Source organism: Pygocentrus nattereri, chromosome 14 (assembly GCF_015220715.1).
Source record: "Pygocentrus nattereri isolate fPygNat1 chromosome 14, fPygNat1.pri, whole genome shotgun sequence".
In the NCBI taxonomy this organism is placed as follows: Eukaryota; Metazoa; Chordata; class Actinopteri; order Characiformes; family Serrasalmidae; genus Pygocentrus; species Pygocentrus nattereri.
In genome coordinates, this window is record NC_051224.1 from 32007501 (window position 1) to 32033173 (window position 25673).

The 25673-nt window shown below is 41.0% G+C and overlaps 1 protein-coding gene across 1 annotated transcript; it reads left to right on the top strand.

The window, feature by feature from the left end:
- The first annotated feature begins 5829 nt into the window (after window positions 1-5829).
- dele1 (DAP3 binding cell death enhancer 1) lies at window positions 5830-25377 on the top strand. Its single transcript, XM_037544898.1, has 11 exons — window positions 5830-6030; window positions 7701-7818; window positions 8741-8846; window positions 10432-10576; window positions 11896-12078; window positions 14512-14658; window positions 15562-15704; window positions 17112-17276; window positions 18918-19010; window positions 19878-20031; window positions 22010-25377. Exons 1-11 carry the CDS (start codon window positions 6000-6002, stop codon window positions 22243-22245), a joined length of 1521 nt encoding a protein of 506 aa, XP_037400795.1. The 5' UTR covers window positions 5830-5999; the 3' UTR covers window positions 22246-25377.
- The last annotated feature ends 296 nt before the right edge of the window (window positions 25378-25673 follow it).

Consider the following 25673-nt stretch of genomic DNA (forward strand, 5'->3'; position numbering starts at 1 on the left):
ATCTTGAAGGAGGTCCGCATGGACTCGCCGGGTTTTGACCGTTCCTGCCATGTGGTGGATGCTGCTAACCAGAGTCCACCACATCTGAGTCTTGTAGTGGGATCCATTTTAAGCGGTTCAGTGCAGGCAGACTTCCTAAGGTCAGGCTTTATGTCATTTAAAGAATGACCAAATGATGAGCCACAATGACGTCCATCGCAGGCCTTCCACTCTTCTTCCTGGAGACTGAAACCAAAACCGACTTTTCCTTTTAGAAACGCTCTCAACACGGGTGCATGACACTGAGCTACTGGGACATGTTAGTATGGGAGGAACAGTAATTACAGACTGGACCGCCCACACACACACACACACACACACACACACACACACTGAACCACATACGCTCACCCTCACTAACACACATACATGGCCTTCATGCATAAACATGAACTTTCCACTTTTAAAGTAGGGGTTTGTTGGGGAGATGACTAAGTAAGGTAGGCCTGCTCTTCCTGGCCAGCTGTTGTGATCCAGATAACAGAAATAGAATTAAACCATGTGTTCATTGATAAAAAAGCCAACTACGCTATTGATATTAGATCTGGAATTACATGGTGCTCCTTCCCACTCAATTCCGCAACCAAAGCAATGGCCTTTCATATGCACATACAGTATGTCCCTGTTGTCAGAACAAAACCTTGTATCTCCAAAATGAGAACTTTACAGGAAAAGGAAAAAACACACTTTACTTTTAATGTAAGTCAATGGAACCTGACTATTTTGCAAGTCATTATTTTATTATCTGTAGGTCCATCCATCATGAAATTCACAAATATTGTAAAGGACAATGGGTACTTTCAAAATATGTCAAAAACTGAAAAACGACAAAAATGGAGATGCGAGGTTTTGTTCTGACAGCAGCGATATGGACCATTCTACCAAATGATGTCATAAACTGCAGGCCCACAGTTATAAAAAACTATAAGAAAAAAACAACTAAGTATTCAGACCTTAGATATTTAAATGGAATATGTTATGATTTAAACCCAAGGCATTAATTGAAAGAGTAATAAGCTAAATATATCTCTGCTGTTGGATCTCCATTTTTGTTGTTTTTCAGTTTTTGACAAAATTTGAAAAGGAATGTTGCCCTTTACACTGTGTATAAATTTCATGATGAATGGACCAAAAGAAATGGTCTAGAATAACTTAGAAAGAACGTCTGGTTCCATTGACTTACATTAAAAGTAAAGTATATTTTTTCCTTCTCCTGTAAAGTTAGCATTTTGGACATATGAGATTTTGTTCCAACAACAGCGATATACAAAATGATCATCAATAGGGTACTCTCTGTTGGGAGGTGTCTGTTTGAAACCCTAACCTCTAAATTTACACTTGTGAAAATAATACTTATATTTAAAAAACTAACAAAAAACAGAACAATAAAACTAAGATTTTAAAGTGAAGTCAAAAGATTTTGATGTATCATGAGTTTAACTTTAAAAAATAAAAGCTTTAAAAAGTGCTGTCCCTTGTTATCACATCTCTACCGAAAGTTTTTCTCCATAGGTGGAGGCTTATTTTAGCCACATCCCCATATTTTAGATCAGGAAGTGAGACTGCATCCCTGTCCTTCATGGCCACATGGTAAGTAGTTATTTCCCATTATTTTGAAGTAAATGTGTCCCAAAGCTTGAAAATCAGTGTGCAACAGTACAAATTGTCACTAGTGAAACATATATTTTCTTCATTTCTTTCAACTTTTTTGTGTTTTAATGAAAAATGAAAAAGATTTTATATGTATTCAGCTGTTCAAAGCTGTGTTTGTTGGTCAGGTACTGGCTAGCGTTTGTGAGTTCTGTCCACGAATAGCTAAAATTGTCACTACCGAAACAGTCACTACTGAAACACCTGGTAAAGTCTCAGTAGTGTTATGACTGTCATAGGAGTGACAAAATGTAATGGTCAGTTATTGGTTTTAATAAAATAAGCTTAATTAAGGTATAGGGCCACTCAAAGCAAAAGAATTTTAGTGTAAATTCCAAGTTATTTTATATATATATATATACAGTACTGGGTTAAAGAGGCCAGCCCCTGCTATGTTTAATTTCAAGTCAAAATGACTATTAAGTACCGGTTATTAATTTTACAGTGACAAAAACTTTTCCATACTTTCAATCTTAAATCCAACTAGTTTCAGCTGCGACCTTGCACCGAAAGCTTTTCCAAAAGCAGTGACATTATGGCATATGACATAAACAACTACCCAAGCTCACCTCAGCTGCCTTAAAAATTCTAACATGGCTAAAGAAGATATTTCTTAGAAGATCTGTCCACCATTAGATAAGATCTGCCCACCAGAAGATAACTCAACGCAATGGGTCTGAAAGGATGTGTAGCTGGGAAAATAAAATAAACAAAAAAGAAACTAATTTTAACCAAAACACTGGACATCTGAGACGTAGATGAGGGGTTCATGGATTGACAAGACTAAATTTGTCACTGCAATTAGCAGAAAGTGCAAGTTCGATGACTGAAGGATGTGTGGAGAAATATCTATGAAATATCTGTGAGTCAGTCTTCTGAAAAGAATAACAAAGGCGAAGGGTAGACACACTAAAAACTGACTAAAAATGTGCTATATGCATAAATGAACATGCATTTGTATGTGATGTCTGCATAAATAAGTAACTTGGACTTAATGGCCATTTTGGCTGGAAATAAACTAAATGAAAGGGTCTCTGATATTTGAATAATACTGTATATACATACGTGGTCTTTCTTATATGAAGGCCACACACAGCTGAAAGCTTAAAAGGACTAGTGTTTCATTTAATGTGGAGCAAACTATTGAGGCAAACTGTTATAGCTAAGTGCTAAAGATCTGGAGATCTAAACATTCCCCAGCATGCCTGGTTCTAATTTTCAGCTCCTAAAGACCAGCCGTCTGTTTGAATACTGTTGTTATCATGCCCTCAAAACTGTCCGCACCACTTCTTCTGTCAGAATTATTATTATTAATAGGTAGTATTAATTAGTATTAATAAAAGCAGAAAAAAACAATAATGACTCAAATAGTAATGACACATGGCAGTTACAAGAGCACAACGCTTTATATTATATAACATGAAACTTGCATATAAGTATAATATGCCATCTGTATACACATAATATTTTGTCCAATACTGTCCAAAACGATCTGTCAAAGAAGTCAGCATGTATGTCATACATATGTCTATAAGTGACAGATACAGACCTATATTGTAATATGTATCATGTACACCGATCATTTATGACCACCTCCTTGTTTCTAAGCTCATTGTCCATTTTATCAGCTCCACTTACTGTATAGCTGCACTTTGTAGTTCTACAGTTACAGACTGTAGTCCATCTGTTTCTCTGATACTTTGTTAGCCCCCTTTTACCCTGTTCTTCAGTAATCAGGACCCCCATGGACCCTCACAGAGTAGGTGCTATTTGGGTGGTGTATCATTCTCAGCACTGGAGAAGCACTGATGTGGTGGTGATGTGCCAGTGTGTGTTGTGCTGGTCTGAGTGGATCAGACACAGCAGTGCTGCTTGAGTTTTTAAACACTGTGTCCACTCAGTGTCCGCTCTATTAGACACTCCTACCTTGTCAGTCTACTTTGTAGATGTAAAGTCAGAGACGATAGCTCATCTGTTGCTACACAGTTTGTGTCGGTCATCCTCTAGTCCTTCATCAGTGGTCACAGGACGCTGTTGGCTGGATGTTTTGGTTGGTGGACTATTCACAGTCCAGCAGTGACACTGAGGTGTTTAAAAACTCCAGCAGGACTGCTGTGTCTGATCCACTCAGACCAGTGCAATCATAGCTGAGAATGATCCACCACCCAAATAGTACCTGCTCTGTGAGGGTCCATGGGGGTCCTGACCACTGAACATGACAACGATGGTGGTTTCTGCTGTTATCTGCTAGAAAAGCCAACACCAGCATTGCAGAAAAAAAACATAAAAGCCATGAAGTATTTTTGTTGGTTCCTGTAGTTTTGTAATGTGTTTTGGCTTTTTTATTATAATGTAAAGGATCCTAATGGTTTAAAGGTTGACCAGTGGCTGATTCTAAACACATTTGAAGGTTTCCTAATGGGATCCAAAGATGTTTTACAGGAAACTAGTGCTGTCTGTAGGATACAAGCCGAATCCTATTAGAAAGCAAATGCATTGGGTTTTAACCCCAGAGGTTTCTAATAGTCCTTTTTCAGCAAGATGGTCACCAGCAAAACCATCATATGTTGAGCTTTGGATGCTAGTGTGCTGGTAAGTACGCATGACCACCCCGGTTGACCAGCTAAACCAGCACCAGCTCAGAATACACTGGAATACAGACTGATTTGAGCTCAAGCAGGTGGAAACTAACTAGAACTGTGAGTGCCATCGGTTCTTGTTCAGGTCAGTTCTTGTTTTTGAACGTATAGTGGAAAAAATGCCCTAACTGACCCATCTGAATCTCTTGGGGCTGGTTCTTAGAGTTGGATTAGGCCTAGTCTAGGGCTATTTTTGTAATGCCGAAGGTCTTCAACAATTAAAAAGCCTGGAAAGTCAAGGCTAGATGTGTTTTAGCTTTTCATAATGAGTTGATATCACAGTGTAAAGATCTGTGACTGATTCCAGGCACATGGTTTTCTGGTGGGATCTAAGGGTGTCCTACAGAAAACTAGGGGCCTCGAATGGTAGCCTTCAAGCCAATTCCCATTAAGTAGCAAAACCAGGCCAGCTGCCCTCAAAACAAGCCCCTGTCCTGACAAACAAGCTGTGTGTTTTTTGAGGAAATTATTTCCGCTTGTCCTCCTGGGAATGTAGGAGTGAGAAGGTGTGTCACAGGGTTGAATACAGACACAGAAGCAAATATTACAACACAGAAGAGGCAAACACAGGCCAGACAAACACATCCAGCTATGACTAAACAGGGCAGGATTGTATCTGCGCTTCACAGCCGCTCAGAAACACAAACACAATACAGCATCTCTCTGACAAGAGGCTCAGATAACTACAGCAAAGATCACGGGCTTTTAGGGGAATCCCTGCATGTGTTAGGCACAGAGTACATAACTCTTGTAGATGGTGTTACCAGCTTAAATTCTAAAATATCGCTTGTTTGGAAAGAGCTCAAGGCTCTTAGCCCTCATACTGTATAAGTGATGTAATGTGGCTGGCATAAAACTATAGCTCTATTTATTTGCATTCCCAACACTTGGAATTGTGAGTGTATGAAGGAATGAAGGTGCTTCTTGTTTACTGTGTATCTGGCGCCCTCATGTGGCTATACTTACCTATAGGCAGTGGGATAGCAACTCTGTGCTTTCTTGCACTGCGCAGATAATATAAGTTATAACAATACTGTTATAGTTATATAGTTATAATATATGCAAAACGATATAATTGAGTCAAATAATACAAATTAATAAAAAACAAAATGATTACATGATCAAAGCATATATAACTACATAATAAACGAAAAGTCTTATAAAAAAAAACTAAAATAAAGTAAATAATTTGCTTGTGTTGTCATTTGTGTTCTGTTTAATTTAATTGCAGAAATGTTCTTTGTTATTTATGTTCAGTTTGATTTTGTCTTGATGTTTTTTATTTTTATTATTTTCTTTCTTTTTTCTTTGCAAATAAAATATATTTATCAAACATATGGCAAAGGGCAATATATAATATTTTCTTTTTTTATATTTGTAATGAGTAATATGAAGCATGTTATAATATCATCATATTCTTCGACGCAGTCCTTTATTTGAGCGCAGTTTATTTGCTTTCGTCATGTCTGCTTGCATCATGCTCCAGTCTCCGCCCCTCATCATCCGGAAATAACTCGTGACTTTTGTTTCGCTGTAGCCGCTTCAGCGCTGCTTGGTGTTTTTAGCCATGGGGTCTTGAGGATAAACGGCGCTTTGCCGGACATCAAACACCAACGTTTCCCTGAACACCATCCGAACACCGAGCACACGCACTGACCACCGAAACACGAGATGTGGCGAGTACAAGGACTGCTGGGCAGAGGTGAGTTCAAACTGCAGCCTCGGTCTAGTTAATTAGTGTACAGTGTGTACGGTGTGGGTGTGTGGCTGCGTCCTAAACCGCGTAGTAGCACACTTCATAGAACCTACAAATAGTAACTGCAGCAGCAGTAGCGCCTTCAGGAGTGTAGTCTGGATGAATGGAAGTGTGCACTTTTTGGACGCAGCCTGTGTGTACGTTCGTGTGTTTTTGTTGTTTGTGGGGACGAGCTGTCCGCGAATTGGTGAAAACATGAGCATGTTGATGTAGGGACAGGCACGCACACACACACACACACACACACACAGGCACAGACACACACACACAGGCACACAGACAGACAGACAAGCACACACAGTCAGACAGACACACACACAAAGACAGACAGACAGACGCACAGACAGTCAGACAGACACACAGGCACACACACACAGACAGAGACAGACACACACAGAGACAGACAGACAGACAGACACACAGACAGAGACAGACACACACAGAGACAGACAGACAGACAGACACACACACAGACAGACACACACAGACAAACAGACAGACACACACAGACAAACAGACAGACACACACAAACACAGGCACACAGTCAGACACACAGGCACACACACAGGCACACACACACAGACAGACACGCACACACAGACAGACAGACACACACAAACACAGGCACACAGTCATACAGACAGACACACAGACAGACACACACACAAAGACAGACAGACAGACGCACATACAGACAGAGACAGACACACAGAGACAGACAGGCACACAGTCAGACAGACAGACAGACACACACAGACAGACACACAGAGACAGACACACACAGAGACAGACAGACAGACAGGCACACACAGAGACAGACAGACACACACAGACAGACACACACAGACACAGCTTTTATTACAAAATGTTAGTGTGTGGTTTGTCGTAAGTGCGATTAAGTTTCGTTGCATAACTTCTATTTTTATTTGGGTTTTATTAGAAACCATAAGGAAAGCAGAGGGTTACTCAGCATTAATCATCTTTTAATGTGAATGAAGGACTTACATAAAAGACTTTTACAGAAGTTATATAACGTGATGTAAGCTGTAGTTGATTAAACCCTATGTGGGTTTGACTAGTTCGTTCAGCACTATGTAGGCTGTAGTTTGATCAACTCTATTTAGACTGGAGTTTGATTAACCCTACGCATGCTGTAGTTTGTTCAGCCCTACGCCGGCTGGAGTTTGTTCGGCCCTACGCCGGCTGGAGTTTGTTCGGCCCTACGCCGGCTGGAGTTTGTTCGGCCCTACGCCGGCTGGAGTTTGTTCGGCCCTACGCCGGCTGGAGTTTGTTCGGCCCTACGCCGGCTGGAGTTTGTTCGGCCCTACGCCGGCTGGAGTTTGTTCGGCCCTACGCCGGCTGGAGTTTGTTCGGCCCTACGCCGGCTGGAGTTTGTTCGGCCCTACGCCGGCTGGAGTTTGTTCGGCCCTACGCCGGCTGGAGTTTGTTGTTTAGTATTAATGATTGAGTGTTAATTGATACAAGTGGCCAGGTTCAGTGTAGTTATTGCAGGTTTTGAGGTAATTATGCCTGTGTTAAATAACTTGTGTCTTATAAAGCAGAATGGTTATGAATCAATGTTCACTCTCGTTGTTGTCCTGCTCCTTCGCTGCAGTGTTGAGCCGCTGTCATGGGAATGGACCGCTGCGTCTCTCGAACGGTCACCATGTAGAGGATGAGGTCATTAGTTCCTCAACGGTCCTGTCCACCAGCCGCCTCACCTCAGACAGCAGGTATTCAGCTACTCATCCACTTATCACTCCATCTGCGTACTCCTCCTTCACAAAGTCTCCCTATCACTCTCTCTGTTGTCTCTGTAACTGAATTGCCATGGCTTGTTTATTTGCTTCTATGTAAGCAGATAGTGGAAAGTATTCCCTGTTGAAAGAATGAGCCATTCACAATTATAGCCATGCATTGTGTGAAACAGATAACCTACCTTTGGTTTTATACTCTGCTGTAAAGATTTCATGTGGTTGGTATAGTGTAGTGGGTTACACTCCTGCCTTCTACGCTGCAGACTGGGCTCCAATCCCTGCCTGGTAAGCACCCTGCACCATACCAGTAAGAGTCCTTGGGCAAGACTCCTAACATTACCTTCGCCTACCTGTGTAAAATGATCATATTGTAAGTCACTCTGGAGAAGAATGTCTGCCAAATGCCATAATTGTAAATTTCAGAAAACTGAAGTCAGGTTTCCATCCAGCTGTCAAATTATATGTGATAATCTGAAATGTTAAGAGACAATTGTGCAAATTAGGCCATAGAAGACGATAAAACTGTTGTTTTTCTCAAACGTGTGAAAAAATACTGAATTTATAGACAAATGTTTATAATCAAGCAACTTCTTGTTGCTCTTTCGTTCAAATTTATGACGACATTTTTGCATTATGCAAGTGAATTAGCGAACATAATGGCTCAAGAAATGTCCACTAATCAGCTGCAGGCACCTTTGTTTGTTTGCCAACTCTTATCTTTATGTTTTTTCTCTTTGAGAAGATAAGGGTGCACTTTAATTTCCACGTATATACTTTCGTATCTACTGCCAAGCATACATAGAAACATGTACACAATCATATACCTTTATTTATGTTTATATTATTTATGTGCCAAAGGTTTCCATTGTAACTTCTTCTCTGCCTCTCTCTCTCTCAGCTCTCAGAGAGGCAAGGATGGAGAGCAGAATAAGAAGAAGAAAAGAACATCACAGTTTTGTTATGCTGGTCTGGCACGATATTCAGCGCTGGATGCAGTGGGCTGGGTATAGAACACACATACAAACACTCTCTGCTTTGGTTTACAGTTAGTAAATGACACAGACTGTCCACTTCATTATGTACACTTTCTTCTAACTACACTGTTTGTCCATTTTGTCAGCTCCACTATATCATATTTTGTAGTTCTGTAATTACAGACTGTAGTCCGTCTGTTACTCTGCATACTTTGTTAGCCCACTTTCACCCTGTTCTTCAATTGTCAGGACCACCACAGAGCAGGTGTTATGTGGGTGGTGGATCATTCTCAGCACTGCAGTAACACTGACATGGTGGTGGCGTGTTAGTGTGTGTTGTGCTGGTACAAGTGGATCAGACACAGCAGTGGTGCTGGAGTTTTTTAAACAGTGTGTCCACTCACTGTCACACCTGTAAAGTGAGAGATAGTAGCTCATCTCTTGCTGCACAGTTTATATTAGATATCCTATAATACTCATCCAGTCCTTCATCAGTGGTCACAGGGCACTGTTGGCTGGATATTTTTGGTTGGTGGACTACTCTCAGTCCAAAGGATAGCAGCAAGAGTGAAAGGGAAGGTTTACAAGACAGTAGTGCGTCCTGCTATGATGTATGATGTATGGTTTGGAGACTGTGGCTCTGTCTAAAAGACAGGAGGCTGAGCTGGAGGTGGCGGAGATGAAGATGCTGAGATTTTCCTTGGGAGTGACAAGGATGGACAAGATTAGAAATGAGCAGATCAGAGGGACAGTGAAGGTGGAGCAGTTTGGAGATAAAGCCAAAGAGGCCAGGTTGAGATGGTTTGGACATGTGTTGAGGAGGAATAGTGGATATATTGGTCAAAGAATGTTGGAGATGGAGCTACCAGGTAGAAGGAGAAGAGGTAGACCTCTTCAGTTTTATGGATATAGTGAAGGTGGACATGGAGATGGTTGGTGTGAAAGTAGAGGAGGCAGTGGATAGGGCAAGATGAAGGCAGATGATCCGCTGTGGCGACCCCTAAAGGGAGCAGCCGAAAGAAGAAGAAGAAGAAGGACTACTCTCAGTCCAGCAGTGATACTGAGGTGTTTAAAAACTCCAGCAGCACTGCTGTCTGATCCACTCAGGCCAACGCAACACACACTAACACACCACCATCACACCAGTGTTATTGCAGTGCTGAGAATGATCCACCACCTAAATAGTACCTGCTCTGTGGTGGTCCTGACCTTTAAAGAACAGGGTGTAAGTGGTCTAACATAAGCATGCAGAGAAACAGATGGACTACAGTCTGTAACTGTAGAACTACAAAGTGCATTTATATAGTAAGTGGAGCTGATTAAATGGACAATGAGCGTAGAAACAAGGAGGTGTATTTAAGTGATCCTTTTATTTTTATTTTTTAAATCAAGTGGCTGGTCAGTGTGTAGTAGTAATGCTTAATGGAGCCCAAATTTTGATTTTTTTTTTTTTTTTTTTTTTAAGAAAAGCACAATATTGTAATGAACATGAAACATTTTTTAAAAAATACATTTTTTAAAATGAGCATAAAACGTGTTTCACTCAGTTGAATGAGTCACACTTGAAGACTTGCATGGAGATGCTTGCACATTAATGAGAATGGCCTGTTTGTAGGGTGCTGCGGCAGTTCTGTTCATGCAGATCTGCAGAAGGATCCACTCTCAGTTCTCCTCTGTGGGCGAGCCGAGCGCAGGACCACCACGCCTCAGAGAGCCTGGCCTCATCCATAAATGCACCTACAGGATTCTGCTAGACATACGTGAGTACTGTTGGTCATTATACGGTCCAGTCAAACACTATGGATTACTGAGCATCATCATTAGCGGGTACAAAATGTTTGCTTGCTGTATAACATTGAGAAAATAAGGTAAGTATTTTAAAAATGTGATGAAATCTTGGAGGATTTAATTTGACAAAAATATCAATTAGTCATTGCAGTATCGTCGTTTATCATTTAACAAGGTCTTGTGTTTCCTAAAACATTAGAAAATTGAAAAAAAAAAACCAAATTGGTTTGATGTCTAGTTTATAATGTTTAAATCTATATTGTATTAGTCACTTTTGTATATTAACTTGTATGAAATTAGTCAAACTTTAGAACAAACAACTGACAGTAAAACAGCTCTCAAACATCTTGGACTACAAATATGTTTGTTTTTCCGCTTATATTCCCACTTATAACTTTGTCTAAATGAAGCCATTTCATAAAAGTCTTAAAGGGGACTTCCACTGATTCTGATGTTTTAATCATTTAAGTGGTTTTATATGAAATGATCCGTTTACAGAAACCTGCCAAGAATTTTCACAGTGATGGTGACAGGAACCAGACATAAAGCATTTAAAGCCTCTAAAAGCTCCCGTACAGAAAGTGGTTAAGAATATGTTGCCGCAAGCCTGAGAAACTGTTTTACAGTAATTGTGAAATAAGCTTTTGGCCTAAAACGTGAAGTCCATTCATGGGGAAGAGATACTTGCAGGGTGCTGTAAGGCAAAATAGTTCCCAAATGAAGCTTATTTATTTCTGCTTTACCACTATTTTACCATCTTCAGCATTACATTAAAAGAGGCATGACATTTTTGGGTATCAAATAAAATAGCTTTATTTGAGTTGTAGATATCGTGGCCCCTGGTTCCTCTCACTGTCACTGTAAAGAAATCAGTTGGTTTCTTTACAATAGTCCATTTCACAGCAAACCACCCTGAATCGTTTTCTTTACATCTCAATAACTTAAATATGCAGCAGTTTCAAAAAATCAGCATCAGTGGAATTCCCATTTAAGAGAGGCAGTATCAGCTGCTGGGTTGTGGTCTGTGGTTTTATGTTGCATGTTCAGGCAACAACATTACATACAATCAAATTGTATGACTTATTTATTGTTTATTTATTTATGTATTGATTTTTGTGTTTATTTTCACTATTCATGCTTTACTCATTTACCCAATCAGGTAGATGGATACTGAACTGAGTTGGTACATCCATACATTTAAACAACCACGCCTATTTCTGCTAAAGTACAGTCATGCACACTGTTATATTCTCTTTTTCTTCCTTTCCTTTTTTTGTTCACTCTCACATAGTGTCCAGGCGTGATGTGTTGCCCAGAGGTGTGAGTGTGATGTGTCTGAAGGGGGCACTGACGAGCCCAGATCAGAGTGACAGCAGTGGGGGGAGCAGCAGCGATAATGCTGAGCCTGTCCCTGATCTGCACACCGCACAGGCCTCCTCCCAGCAGAGGGAGACACTCAGCCACAACAGCCAAGGTTACTTTGAAAACTTCTAATGAGAGAAAAGCACACGCACCTCCAGGGATATGTGTGTATTGATAAATGGGTTGGATTACTAGAGGAGGACACGCTTATAACGCGCTTGGATATACTAGAGGAGGGCACGCTTATAATGCGCTTGGGTTTACTAGAGGAGGGCACGCTTATAACGCGCTTGGGTTTACTAGAGGAGGGCACGCTTATAACGCGCTTGGGTTTACTAGAGGAGGGCACGCTTATAACGCGCTTGGGTTTACTAGAGGAGGGCACGCTTATAACGCGCTTGGATATACTAGAGGAGGGCACGCTTATAACGCGCTTGGATATACTAGAGGAGGACACGCTTATAACTCGCTTGGATATACTAGAGGAGGGCACGCTTATAACGCGCTTGGGTTTACTAGAGGAGGGCACGCTTATAACGCGCTTGGATATACTAGAGGAGGACACGCTTATAACGCGCTTGGGTTTACTAGAGGAGGGCACGCTTATAACGCTCTTGGGTTTACTAGAGGAGGGCACGCTTATAACGCGCTTGGATATACTAGAGGAGGGCACGCTTATAATGCGCTTGGGTTTACTAGAGGAGGGCACGCTTATAACGCGCTTGGGTTTACTAGAGGAGGGCACGCTTATAACGCGCTTGGGTTTACTAGAGGAGGGCACGCTTATAACGCGCTTGGGTTTACTAGAGGAGGGCACGCTTATAACGCGCTTGGATATACTAGAGGAGGGCACGCTTATAACGCGCTTGGATATACTAGAGGAGGACACGCTTATAACTCGCTTGGATATACTAGAGGAGGGCACGCTTATAACGCGCTTGGGTTTACTAGAGGAGGGCACGCTTATAACGCGCTTGGATATACTAGAGGAGGACACGCTTATAACGCGCTTGGGTTTACTAGAGGAGGGCACGCTTATAACGCGCTTGGGTTTACTAGAGGAGGGCACGCTTATAACGCGCTTGGATATACTAGAGGAGGGCACGCTTATAACGCGCTTGGATATACTAGAGGAGGACACGCTTATAACGCGCTTGGATATACTAGAGGAGGGCACGCTTATAACGCGCTTGGGTTTACTAGAGGAGGGCACGCTTATAACGCGCTTGGATATACTAGAGGAGGACACGCTTATAACGCGCTTGGGTTTACTAGAGGAGGGCACGCTTATAACGCGCTTGGATATACTAGAGGAGGGCACGCTTATAACGCGCTTGGATATACTAGAGGAGGGCACGCTTATAACGCGCTTGGGTATACTAGTGGAGGGCACGCTTATAACGCGCTTGGGTATACTAGAGGAGGGCACGCTTATAACGCGCTTGGGTATACTAGAGGAGGGCACGCTTATAACGCGCTTGGGTATACTAGAGGAGGGCACGCTTATAACGCGCTTGGGTATACTAGAGGAGGGCACGCTTATAACGCGCTTGGGTATACTAGAGGAGGGCACGCTTATAACGCGCTTGGGTATACTAGTGGAGGGCACGCTTATAACGCGCTTGGGTATACTAGTGGAGGGCACGCTTATAACGCGCTTGGGTATACTAGAGGAGGGCACGCTTATAACGCGCTTGGATATACTAGAGGAGGGCACGCTTATAACGCGCTTGGGTATACTAGAGGAGGGCACGCTTATAACGCGCTTGGGTATACTAGAGGAGGGCACGCTTATAACGCGCTTGGGTATACTAGTGGAGGGCACGCTTATAACGCGCTTGGGTATACTAGTGGAGGGCACGCTTATAACGCGCTTGGGTATACTAGAGGAGGGCACGCTTATATTCCCCTAGATTACAGGTCATCATTAAGCATCACTGGAATGTATAGAGTACTTTGGTCATAGGATTTCCTAATAAAGCACATATTTACAAATTAAAAAATTATGTTTAAAGGGTTTTTAACAAAGAAAATGTTTCTATATAGAACCATGAACACTCACAGAACACTCTCACTGTTGCCAGAACAAAACCTTGTATCTCCATTTTTGTCATTTTTGAGTTTTTGACATAATTTGAAGATGCCTGTTGTCATTTCCATTGTGTGTAAATTTCATGATAAATGGAGAAATGACCAAAAATGACTTGAAGAGCAGTCTGGTTCCATTGACTTACATTAAAAGTAAAGTATGATTTTTTTCCTTCTCTGTAAAGTTACCATTTTGCAGATGCAAGGTTTTGTTTCAGCAACATTAAAATGTATGTATACATATACATGCAGATAACATAAATCAATCTGAAGAACCCTTTAATCATGCAAAGCACTCTTTGAGTGTTCATGGTTCTACATAGAACCATTTTCTGTAGTAAGGAGAATAATGGACAAACCCTTATTTTTAAGTGTGTACAACTTAATATTTCTATTGCATTTGAAGGCAAAACTGGGAAGTATGTAAAAAGGCCTGTTATGTTTTTGTATATTACAGAAGAAACCTCCCCCGTTGTGCCGGGAGCAGTGGGTGCTAGCCATGAGCAGCCACAAGAAAACCACAAATCACACTCTCTGGACGAGGCTGTGCAGAATCTGAGAGACGTGGCGGACAACAGCGTACCCATAATCCTCAACATCATCGGTAATGACGAGCACAGAGCAGCTCATAATTTTGTAATATAATTAATACTAGTATATTAGCCAAAGTTGCGAAATGATTTACATGATTTGCTCTTTAAACTGGCATTTTATATTCCTAAACATAAAATCTGCCGTTTACAGCCTATTTAAACCACAGGAATCAAATAAAGTGCCGCTTTGAAAGTAAGGACTGACTGTCTTTTTAGTGAGTCATGCATTATTTGGCAACGTTATGCTGTGGCACTTATCTGGCTAACCACGTATGCTTTAAATTGTGCAGAAGTTAGTTCTCCGTAGAGGAGGAGTTTAGAATAATCAACAAAATATGTAGTTTTACCAGAGGAGCCTCAAACTTTGAACGTTGAACTGTAGGTCATCAATTTGCAATACAGATCGGCCGAAATTAAATTGGTATTTGTTGGCTAATTTTGGTTATGCGTTTGCCATGTTAATATGTCCTCGCTGTCAGGAATGTATATCTCTAAATTGGTAACTCTGCAGGAGAAGACATTCTTTACTTTTAATGTAAGTCAATATAAAGAGATTTTATTCCAAGTGATTTTGGAGCTTCTCTGTTGGGCCAACAAAAATTGAAGCAAATGGAGATACATGTTTTTCTTTGGACAGCAATAAGATAATGAAAAAGGTGCACTATGATTGCAGGCTTTTTGTAAGTAATTTTTTTGGTGGCTAAGGTTAGAATTTAAACTCTTGCAGAATTGTGAACATCACAACTGTCTGTTTCCGCTCGCTACTGGTTAGCCATATTTCCTGTGAGGTCCCCTCTAGTGCTTTTAGTGCTGCAATGCTATCCACTCTCATTTTGCCAACTCCTGTTTGCTAATATGTCCTTCCCGCTGTGTGTGTGTCTGTGTGTCCATCTGTCCATCTGTGTGTGTTTCAGGTCTAGAGAGCGCTAAAGCAGGTGATTATGATGCAGCATTTCAGTGTTTTCTGGCTTCGGCCCAGCAGGACTACGGCAAAGCTCAGTTTAACGTGGGAGTGTGTTACGAGAAGGGTCGTGGAGTCACTAAAGACCTCAATAAGGTAAGGTGGAACAATTCACAGAATTCAGTATGATACAGTGGACTCACTTCAGTCCTACAGCAGCAATAAGGAGGAGCATAAATTGTATAATGGAGAGTTTCACTGATTTATTTTTTTTAAGCCTTCTGAATTATCAAATTGATAAGGAGTAAACAGAGACATTCAGGGAGGTTCAATGAGACATTCTATAGATGTTTACCAAGTCAGAGTTGTTCACAATGGTAGTGATGGGAACCAGACATCTGAAGAGAGTAATGCTTCTGAAAGCTCCCTCAAAGGTATACATGGATGAGCCAAAACATTAAGACCACTCACAGATGAAGCAGGTAATGTTGATTGTCTCAGTACAGCAGCGCATTTCACAGTCTGGGATGTATTAGATGGTAAGCAGACAGTCGGTTATTGTAGTCGACGTGTTGGATATGTGAGAACTTGGGGAGATGTGAAGAGCTTAAGGGCTTGAGGGGTGTTTCACAGTGGTGAGTATGTCCTGACAGTGGACCAAGGATGGGCAAGCCATGAACCGATGACAGGGTATTGGGCACCCAGTGCTCATTGATGAGGAAGGACCACAGAGGACAGAGGCCATCCCATCTGTTCCGAACGAACAGAAGCACTACTGTGGCACAAGCCACAGAAACGTTTAGTAATCGTTTTGAGAGGTCTGCTGATAACCTGGTCCGCTGATTCGCGTTTTCTTTTACATCACGTGAATGACCAGGTATATGTGCACCCTTTACCTGGGGAAGTGATGGCACCAGGATGCACTGTGGGATCAAGACAGGCCAAAGGAGGGAGTATGATGCTCTGAGAAACGTTTTGCTGGGAAACCGTGGGTCTGTGCATTCATGTGGATGTCAAGATGACACCTACCTAAACATTATTGCAGACCCCTTTATAGCAGTGATATTCCCTGACAGTGGCTTCTTTCAGCAGCTGCCACACTGCACACATTCTTTTGGAATGGTTTCTGGAACAAGGTGTTGCCCTGGTCTCCAAACTCCTCAGATCTGAATCTGCAGGTAACTTTGGGATGTGCTGGAACAAGAAATCTGATCTGTGGCAGCTCCACCTCACAACTTCAACGTCTTGGTGTCAGACACCACAGGGTGCCTTTGGAGGTTAAAGTCCCCAGGTTGCAGCTGTTTAACAGCACATGGAGGACTGACAGCATATTAGGCAGGTGCTCATAATGCTTTGGCTCATTGGTGTATGTATTGTAGTTTGGATACAATATATGTTGCACACATACACACAGAGATATATGTTCTTGTTTCAGTTGACAGTGTATACAGCCTCTAAAAAGCTTAAAACATAATACATAAATTAAATCTAAAAACCACATGTAATAAGCTTACTGGGTGTTTTTGTTTTTATTTTTTTTCCTTTGCTCCACTCTCTGTGTAGGCGTTGAAGTATTACAGACATGCAGCACTGGCAGGTCACAGACAGGCTCAGTACCGGTGTGCTAAACTCCTCTTGAACAGCAGGGGGCAGCAGAGTGCTACAGACCCAGACACTGCTACTGCTCTCTCTCTGCTGCACAAAGCAGCAGCCGCTGGACTCATTGAGGTACTGACCAGACACAGAGAGCAGATGTGTGCACATAGGAGAAAAGACTAATTTTATTCTGTAATTTGTAATTGTGCTTTTATTTAATTCATCATTGTTTATATGAAAAAGCTGAATGTTTTATCTTACCAGTGCTTTGCGTATCTTTTTGAAAATGAAAACAAAAACACATTTGGAGATTTTGTAACTAAAATAAATGCTACATGGGGCTGATAAGACCCTATTTATCATTTACCTGTGATGAATGATGTCACAGTATGTCATGGATATCACAAGTACTTAAAAGAAATGACTCGGTGAAAAATCATGTTTACACAATTCCCACTTAGCCCAGATGTAGTCGATCAGCCGAGACATATTTGGTGACCAGATCTGGTGGCCAATTTTGTTCGTTTATTATAGCACTAGGGCGATGAGGCTAACGTTGCTAAACAAAATAGAACTCAGTAGTCACCCAAATATTTTCCACAAACCCTTCCCCAAAACCTCCCTCAGCTTACATCCAGATCTGTGTTAAGGTGATGTAGACTTGTTGATATGGGGAACTATAAAAATGAACATGAATTCTGCCCTTGGCGTGCTTCCACATCACATTCATATTTCTGAGTCAGGCAGTCAGAATTCATTTTACATTTCCAGCATTTGGCTGACACTCTTATCCAGAGCGACTTACAATTTGATCATTTTACACAAGTAGGCCAAGGTGGTGTTAGGAATCTTGCCCAAGGACTCTTATTGGTTTAGTGTAGGGTGTTTACCCAGGTGGGGGATTGAACCCCAGTCTACAGCGTAGAAGGCAGAGGTGTTAACCACTACACTACACCAACCACTCAAATCATCAGAACAGTTGTTGTCTAAAGTGGCTGCCTGTGAAAGTTTGTTCATTTTTATAGTTTACAGTAAATCATACTGTGTCCTAAACCAGACCTGGATGGCAAGACCTGGAAGCTGTTTGAGCAAGTTGAGTTTTTCTTTGTACAGAAAAGATTAAGGTGACTATTGACTTCTAGTGTTTGTTAGCGACATTAGCTTCATCGCTCCAGCGCTAAACTAAAATAGCTAAATTTGGAAGGTGAACATGTCTTGGCTGATTGACTACATGTGGCACTGAAAACTGTACATTGTAATTTTTTCCTTTAAAGAATTGTGCAGAACTGCGTGCATCATTATGAAGACAAGCCCTGCATAACTCTATTCTATGATGGCTTTTTTGGGCCAGTGTTAATAAAAGTAGTAGACTTTGAGAATAAAGTTATAATATTTTGAGAAAAAAGTTGTAATGTTCTATTCTGTAATATAGAATAGAAATGACTTTATTCTCAAAATATCATACTGTACGACTTTATTCTTGAAGTCTACTATTTTTTTTTTTATTAGCAGTGGCCCTAAAACGCTGTCACAGTATTTAGTGCAGCACATTATGTGAAATGTTGCACAAAAATCCTTCATAGCTTTGATAATAACTTATTTTAATTGCCTACTGGTTCTTTTTTTGTCTGTTCTAAATGATCAAATCTGGTCAAAGGAAAAATCCTGATACTTATTGTGTATTGTGAAAATGTACAGAGGTTCTATAGAGCTATTATAGAGCTTCTATTGACTTTTTACTCTTTCTCTGCTTTCTCTCTGTCGTTCTCTCAGGCTCAGCTGTACTTGGGAGTGTTATTCTCTCAGAATGCAGACGCTGATGGAGTAAAGTCTGTACAATACTTCAGAATGGCAGCAGATAGTGGAGTGAGACTCAGTACACCCCACATCTGCAATACACACTATACACATTGACCAGCCACTTCATTAAGTACACCTCCTTGTATCTACACTGATTGTCCATTTTATCAGCTCCACTTCCCATATAGGAGCACTTTGTAGTTCTACAGTTACAGACTGTAGTCCATCCGTTTCTCTGTATACTTTGTTAGCCCCCTTTTACCCTGTTCTTCAGTGGTCAGGACCACCACAGAACAAGTGGCAGTACTGCGGGGGTACCGTGATGTGGTGGAGGCATCAGACAAAGCAGTTCTGCTGGAGTTTTTAAACACTGTGTCCACTCACTGTCCACTTTATTAGACACACCCGCTTTGTTGGTCCACCTTGTTGATGTCAAGTCAGAGACAGTAGCTCATCTCAAGCTGCACTGTTGGTGTTGGTCATGCTCCAGTCCTTCATCAGGGGTCACAGGACGCTGCCCACAAGATGCTAATGACTGAATGGCTTTTTGGACTATTCTCAGTCCAGCAGTGACACTGAGGTGTTTAAAAACTCTAGCAGCACTGCTGTCTGATCCACTCGTACCAGCGCAACACACGCAAACCCACCGTCACGTCAGTTGTTGCAGTGCTGAGAATGATCCACCAGCTAAATAATACCTGCTCTGTGGGGTCTTTTGGCCGTCCTGACCATTGAAGAACAAAATATACAAAGAAACATGGACTTTCTGTAATTACACAAATATAAAGTGCACCTACGTGGTAAGTGGAGCTGATAAAATGCACAATTATTATGTTTTTGTTTTACATTTCATGTTGAACAGACTGATAGAAATCTGTATTAACAAGAATGAATTGTGTGTGTGTTTGTGTGTGTGTGTGTGTGTGTGTCTAGGACAGTACTGGACTGCTGTTTCTGGGTCAGTGCTATGAAAAAGGGTTTGGGGTTTCACGGTGTTACAGAACTGCAGTGAGTCTGTATCAGCAGGCAGCAGCAAAAGGAAGCCAGGAGGCCAAGAAAATGCTCAGAGACTTGCACAACAGGGAGGGTAAGCACACACACGCATACATGGATCCATACAGCGTAAACAACATACTGATACACGGTTCCCAGTTCAGTCCTCTGAGAAATCTAGCCAGCCCACATTTTTCTATTTCAGCTTCTGACTAAAGACTATTTCTGTAGTTGATTCATCTGTCTAATCGATCTAATCGAGGCATTATGCAGTCATCTTTCATCTGTGCAGCAAGCAGTTTCTTCTTTTATGGCCTTGCAAAATAACAGAAGTTGCATCGCCCCCTACACTGTCTGCGGTGTATTACAATCTGTCAGAATAACAGCATATATCCTAAAAGCATTTGAGACCATTTTACAGGACTTTTGTTTTTCAGTGAATGCTCCATGACTGGTGTGTTCTTAAATGGTAGAGCAAGCATCACAGTGAACACTCTCTCTATCCAGTAGCAGGGTTTGTATGGATCCTTAAAAGGTCATATAAAGCTTTAAAATACATATTAAAAATTAAAGGCTATAAAATATGTCATCTTTTTTTTTTTTTTTTTTTAAATCTATTGGAGGTTTTGGATTTAGGTCTGTCTGTTCTCGGCATATTACAGCATGGAATCGAGACACGTTCACCATCCGATAAGATGTGTCACGTATGATGTCCAACGAAACTAAAACTGTGAAGCAGAAATTGCAAAATTACAGTGATTTCAGTGCAGAACATTACAGAAACTGTAAAAATGATCAGATGCACCAATAAAATAAATGACTAGTCATTTTGAAAAGGCAGGCTAAAAAACAATGTCACATTATACCATACTGATATAAAGTAATTTTACAGTATTATTAAATTATAGAGTAGTATAATAGTATCTAGATCATGTTTACACAATCATGTTTACACAATTCCCACTTAGCCCAGATGTAGTCGATCAGCCGAGACATATTTGGTGACCAGATCTACATTTCCATTTAAGGCATTTGGCTGACACTCTTATCCAGAGCGACTTACAATTTAATCATTTTACACAAGTAGGCCAAGGTGGTGTTAGGAGTCTTGCCCAAGGACTCTTATTGGTATAGTGTAGGGTGCTTACCCAGGTGAGGGATTGAACCCCAGTCTACAGCGTAGAAGGCAGAGGTGTTAACCACTACACTACACCAACCACTCAAATCATCAGAACAGTTGTTGTCTAAAGTGGCTGCCTGTTTGTTCATTTTTATAGTTTACAGTAAATCATACTGTGTCCTAAACCAGATTGGCAAGACCTGGAAGCTGTTTGAGCAAGTTGAGTTTTTCTTTGTACAGAAAAGATTAAGGTGACTATTGACTTCTAGTGTTTGTTAGCGACATTAGCTTCATCGCTCCAGCGCTAAACTAAAATAGCTAAATTTGGAAGGTGAACATGTCTTGGCTGATTGACTACATGTGGCACTGAAAACTGTACATTGTAATTTTTTCCTTTGTGCAGAACTGCGTGCATCATTATGAAGACAAGCCCTACATAACTCAATGTAAAACAATGTCACATTATACCATACTGATATAAAGTAATTTTACAGTATTATTAAATTATAGAGTAGTATAATAGTATCTAGATTTTGCAGCTCTGTCTTCTATGAAAATACAAATAATGCCTCAGACTCTTTGTTCAAATTGAGGCAAGAATTAAATCAGGATGTCCCTAATTAAATCAGAAAATGATGCCTAAAGATTGTGATTGAATCCAAGTTATTGTGTTTATTAAACTAATCCAGAATAGTGGTCAGAAATGGTCATTGATAAATTACTAGAAGAGAGCAGAACTGTGTACAGGTTGTGTAATCTCAAATCATGTATAGATGTCTTATTCAACCAGTAGCTTTGAACAAAATACGTGATTGGATGAGAGAACTGATCAGCCCACATCACAACTGTGTTCCGGGGCTTGGGGGGGGGGGGGGGGGAACTGCATCGGAAAACTCTGTACTGATGCTCATATTCTCTCTGTCTCTCTCTCTCTCTCATATATGCTCTCCAGCCCTGCGCTCTATCCGTTCTGCTCCTTGTCTCTCCCTTCTGGATCAGCTGCATCTGAGTGCCATGTTTTCCCCAGTGTCGCAAGAGGCGGAGCCTGCCCCAAAGCATCCTGACTGGCCCACTCAGCCTCTTCCTCATTCATGGAGCACCGGAAATCTGATATCCCCACCTGCATTCTCTGCTCAGACACTGAACACTAATAGCAAAAGTGGAGGCTGGATTATAGGGGTGGGATAATACATACATACATACATACATACATACATACATACATATACAAACTCCAGAATCACACAAACATACAGAAGCAGAGCCCATATCATGTTTTTTTTTGTTTTTTAAATCACCTTGAGATTCACTTGTCATGCAGGTGTAATGCAACAAAAATGGTCATAATTACATTTGCATAACCATTTTCTAAACTCTATTTCTTCAGATTCAACAGGCCGTTTTTTTACTGTGTCTTTAAGACTGATAGAAGATAAACAAGCTCTGTTCTGTATTGCGCCTCATTCAGAAAGCAGTCCGAGCTGAAACTCTCCTTCTAGCTTCAGTGTGAATGGGCAAGGCTAAACTGCTGTAACCTGAATAGGAAGATGTATATGTGTAAATGAGTTGGTTATTGCATCATCACAGAAACAGTTCATTCAAAATGATACAGTTATAGCATAGTTTCCATGTATGTTCTAGGTATTATGTTGGTTGCATTGTTGTTTTGACACATGGAAACCAATGTTTACATGTTACTTTAAAGCAAAAAAGTCTTTTTTTTTCTGTGATATAGGCCCTTTAAAACAAGCACACGCGGTTTCCCAACCCAGAAAAAGGCAGTATTGAGCAGAACAGTAAAAAAAAAAAAAACTCATTGGCCAGAAAAGCCTTCACTCCACATCCTCAATACGTTTTTGCCATTGACTTTGACCTACAGATGTTTGTTAGTGCCACCTTGTGGATATAAACTTCATACAAACACAACCAAAAATACTCACACATCCATATTTTTGATTACTGAAAGATTATGAGCGCACAAAGACAAATACACTTTATCTATATCCCTGATAATTTGGGTTTGTAAGGATGGAGCTTTTATGCGACAGTGGAATGTTCTCAGCCAATCAGGGAAAAGCTTGAGAGCTTTGAATGTAGAGAGACACCTTGAGTGAGAGAGATTATCAAGTTTAATGTTTCTAAGAATTCATTTATCATTTGTTTTACTTGTATTATTTTAAACATGCACTACGTGGCCGAATATATGTGGACACCTGCTCATCACACCTGTATGGGCTAGCAGGACATCCTATTTCAAAACCATGGGCTTTAATATGGAGTCCCCCTTTCTTGTTGGAGAGCTATCCAAAAGATTTTGGCATTGATGTTAGACAACAAGGCCTGACACGCAGTTGATGTTCCAGTTACTTCCAAAGGTGTTGACTGGAGTTCTCCTCACAAAACTCATCAAACCATGTCTTTATGGACTTTGTGGACTCTAGTCATGCTAGAACAGAAATGGCTCTTTCCCAAACTGTTGCCACCAAGATAGAACCATATACCTGTATAAAATATCCTGGTATGATGTGGCTTTAACGTTACTCTTCTCTGGAACTATGGGCCCAAACCCTAAAAACAGCCCCAAATCATTATCCCTCCTCCACCAAACTTTACTGTTAGCACTATGCATTCTGGTAGGTAGCGTACTCTGGTTTCACAGTAATAGCACTTATAGTTAACCAGGGCAGGTCTAGCAAGGCATCAATTTCACTGATTTGTGGTAAAGGTTGCATCCTATGACAGTGCCACGTTTAAAGTCGCTGAGCTCTACAGTATGACCCATTGTACTGCCATTGTTTGTCTCTATGGAGATTGCATGGCTGTGGTTGATTTTATACACCTGTTAGCAATGGGTGTGGAATGCCAATCATTTTCAAAAATTAAGAGCTCAATAGTGGAGTGTCCACATACTTTTGGCCTCATAGTGTATAAGGGAAAAGGGAAGCCCTCTGTTGCATGTATTAGTATGCATGGTGTAATTTTTGTTCGGAATTACAGTGTCAGTTTGAGCGTTTTTATATGGAATTATATCGTTAGTTTGTGTGTTTTTGTGAAAGAGCGGAGTGTTTTTCTTCATTTTGCCAGTAGGCCATTTCAAGGGAACTGCCTTTTGGCCACCTGTTTCTGTACTGGTTTTAACAAGCCCTCGTCCACTTGCCCTTGTGATTTCCCCAGTGCCATCCCCATGTGTGCCGTTCCATTGCTTTATTAGCTTAAGTGAAGGGTGTAAGATGAGCCTTGGGAGGGTGGGGGAGTGAACTCAAGTATAGAATTCAGCAGCACAACTTGCCATGAAATCACTGTGATCTGATGCCTTTTTAAAGCCCAAAAAACAGCAGACAAAGTAGATGACACGGGGCATATGTATTACTGTACTCTGCTAGGCCGCTTGTAAGCAAGCTGAAGACTACACCGCTCGCAACAACAAAAAGACTATATGGCTCACTGAAGGTAACCTAGCTGAGGGTGAGTGTGTTTCAGCTGAACAGTCCATTTCTCTCTGCCTGCTCCTCCCCTTCTGCTGTGAGTGGCCACTTGTTTAACGTAGTTGTAACATTGCCTTCAAGTGGTGAGTCAAAGTTGGCGAGGTTGAGAATAGTATTGTATCGGGTATAGCTCTTGTGTTTAAGATGCCTGGTTTAATTTAGACCAGTGTTCCTCCAGCCTGGTCCCTGAGGCCTACTGTCCTGCATATATCTGTGCTTTTCCTGCTTTAACACACCCACTTTAACTCAATAACGGGGTCTTAATGAGCTGATGAATTTGATCATGTGTGTTGGGAGCAGGGAAAACACTAAAAAGTGCCAGGACCAGGACTGACTAAACACTGGTTTAAACTACCGGGTTTTGGCTGAGTAGGCTATTGTTGTTAATGGGAGTAAGATAACAAATACATGTGAGTAGCAAATTGACATGCTAACTGGTCGCAATAACTTGCTCTCTTTGATAGCCCTATTTAGCTTCTTTGAATGATTCCTCTTATCAGGAATGATGTACCATATTTTTTACATTAATTAATGCAATTAGGCTTATATAACCACCACACTGTGTCCATGTGCATGTGCCATGCCGGTTTTCCAAAAGATGCTTGAACCTTATGTGCCTTTATGAAACGTGAAATGCATAAATAGTTGCATTTAGTAAGAAATTGGCCAAAAGAAGATGATGTTGCTGAAAACTGAAACCCTGTGTGCATTTGTAGCTGTGGGTGGATATTTGTCTTCTGTTATTTCTGTCCGTGAATGTGAACTTCAAACACTACTGTTTGTTAGACGCACACTATTTTGCTTATTTTCAAATAAACAGACTTTTCTACCATGATGAACGGGTGATATCGAGGATTCATTTTAGTTTATTTCATATCTCAAATAATAACAGAATATTAAAAATACATTGTGTTCAAACTGTGAATCTAATCTCAACACTAACTCTGCTGTGGCCATGTATCAAACGTGCTTAGGTATATACTTAATATATTTCAAGTGTTAAGCCTGTTTAAGTTGGTTACATTTCAGAACAAAAATCTATTGGCATCCATTGATCACTTTATCAGTGGAAACACAATTACGTCATCCACACTAAGTCCCGCATCTTGCGCTCAGCGCTCCGATTGGTCA

Bases quoted from the DNA above. Each gene is read 5' to 3' on its own strand.
- dele1 (XM_037544898.1), top strand. From the start codon at position 6,000: ATGTGGCGAGTACAAGGACTGCTGGGCAGAG. The intron at 14,659-15,561 runs GTAATGACGAGC...TGTGTGTTTCAG, and splicing joins CATAATCCTCAACATCATCG to GTCTAGAGAGCGCTAAAGCA. The intron at 20,032-22,009 runs GTAAGCACACAC...TATGCTCTCCAG, and splicing joins AGACTTGCACAACAGGGAGG to CCCTGCGCTCTATCCGTTCT.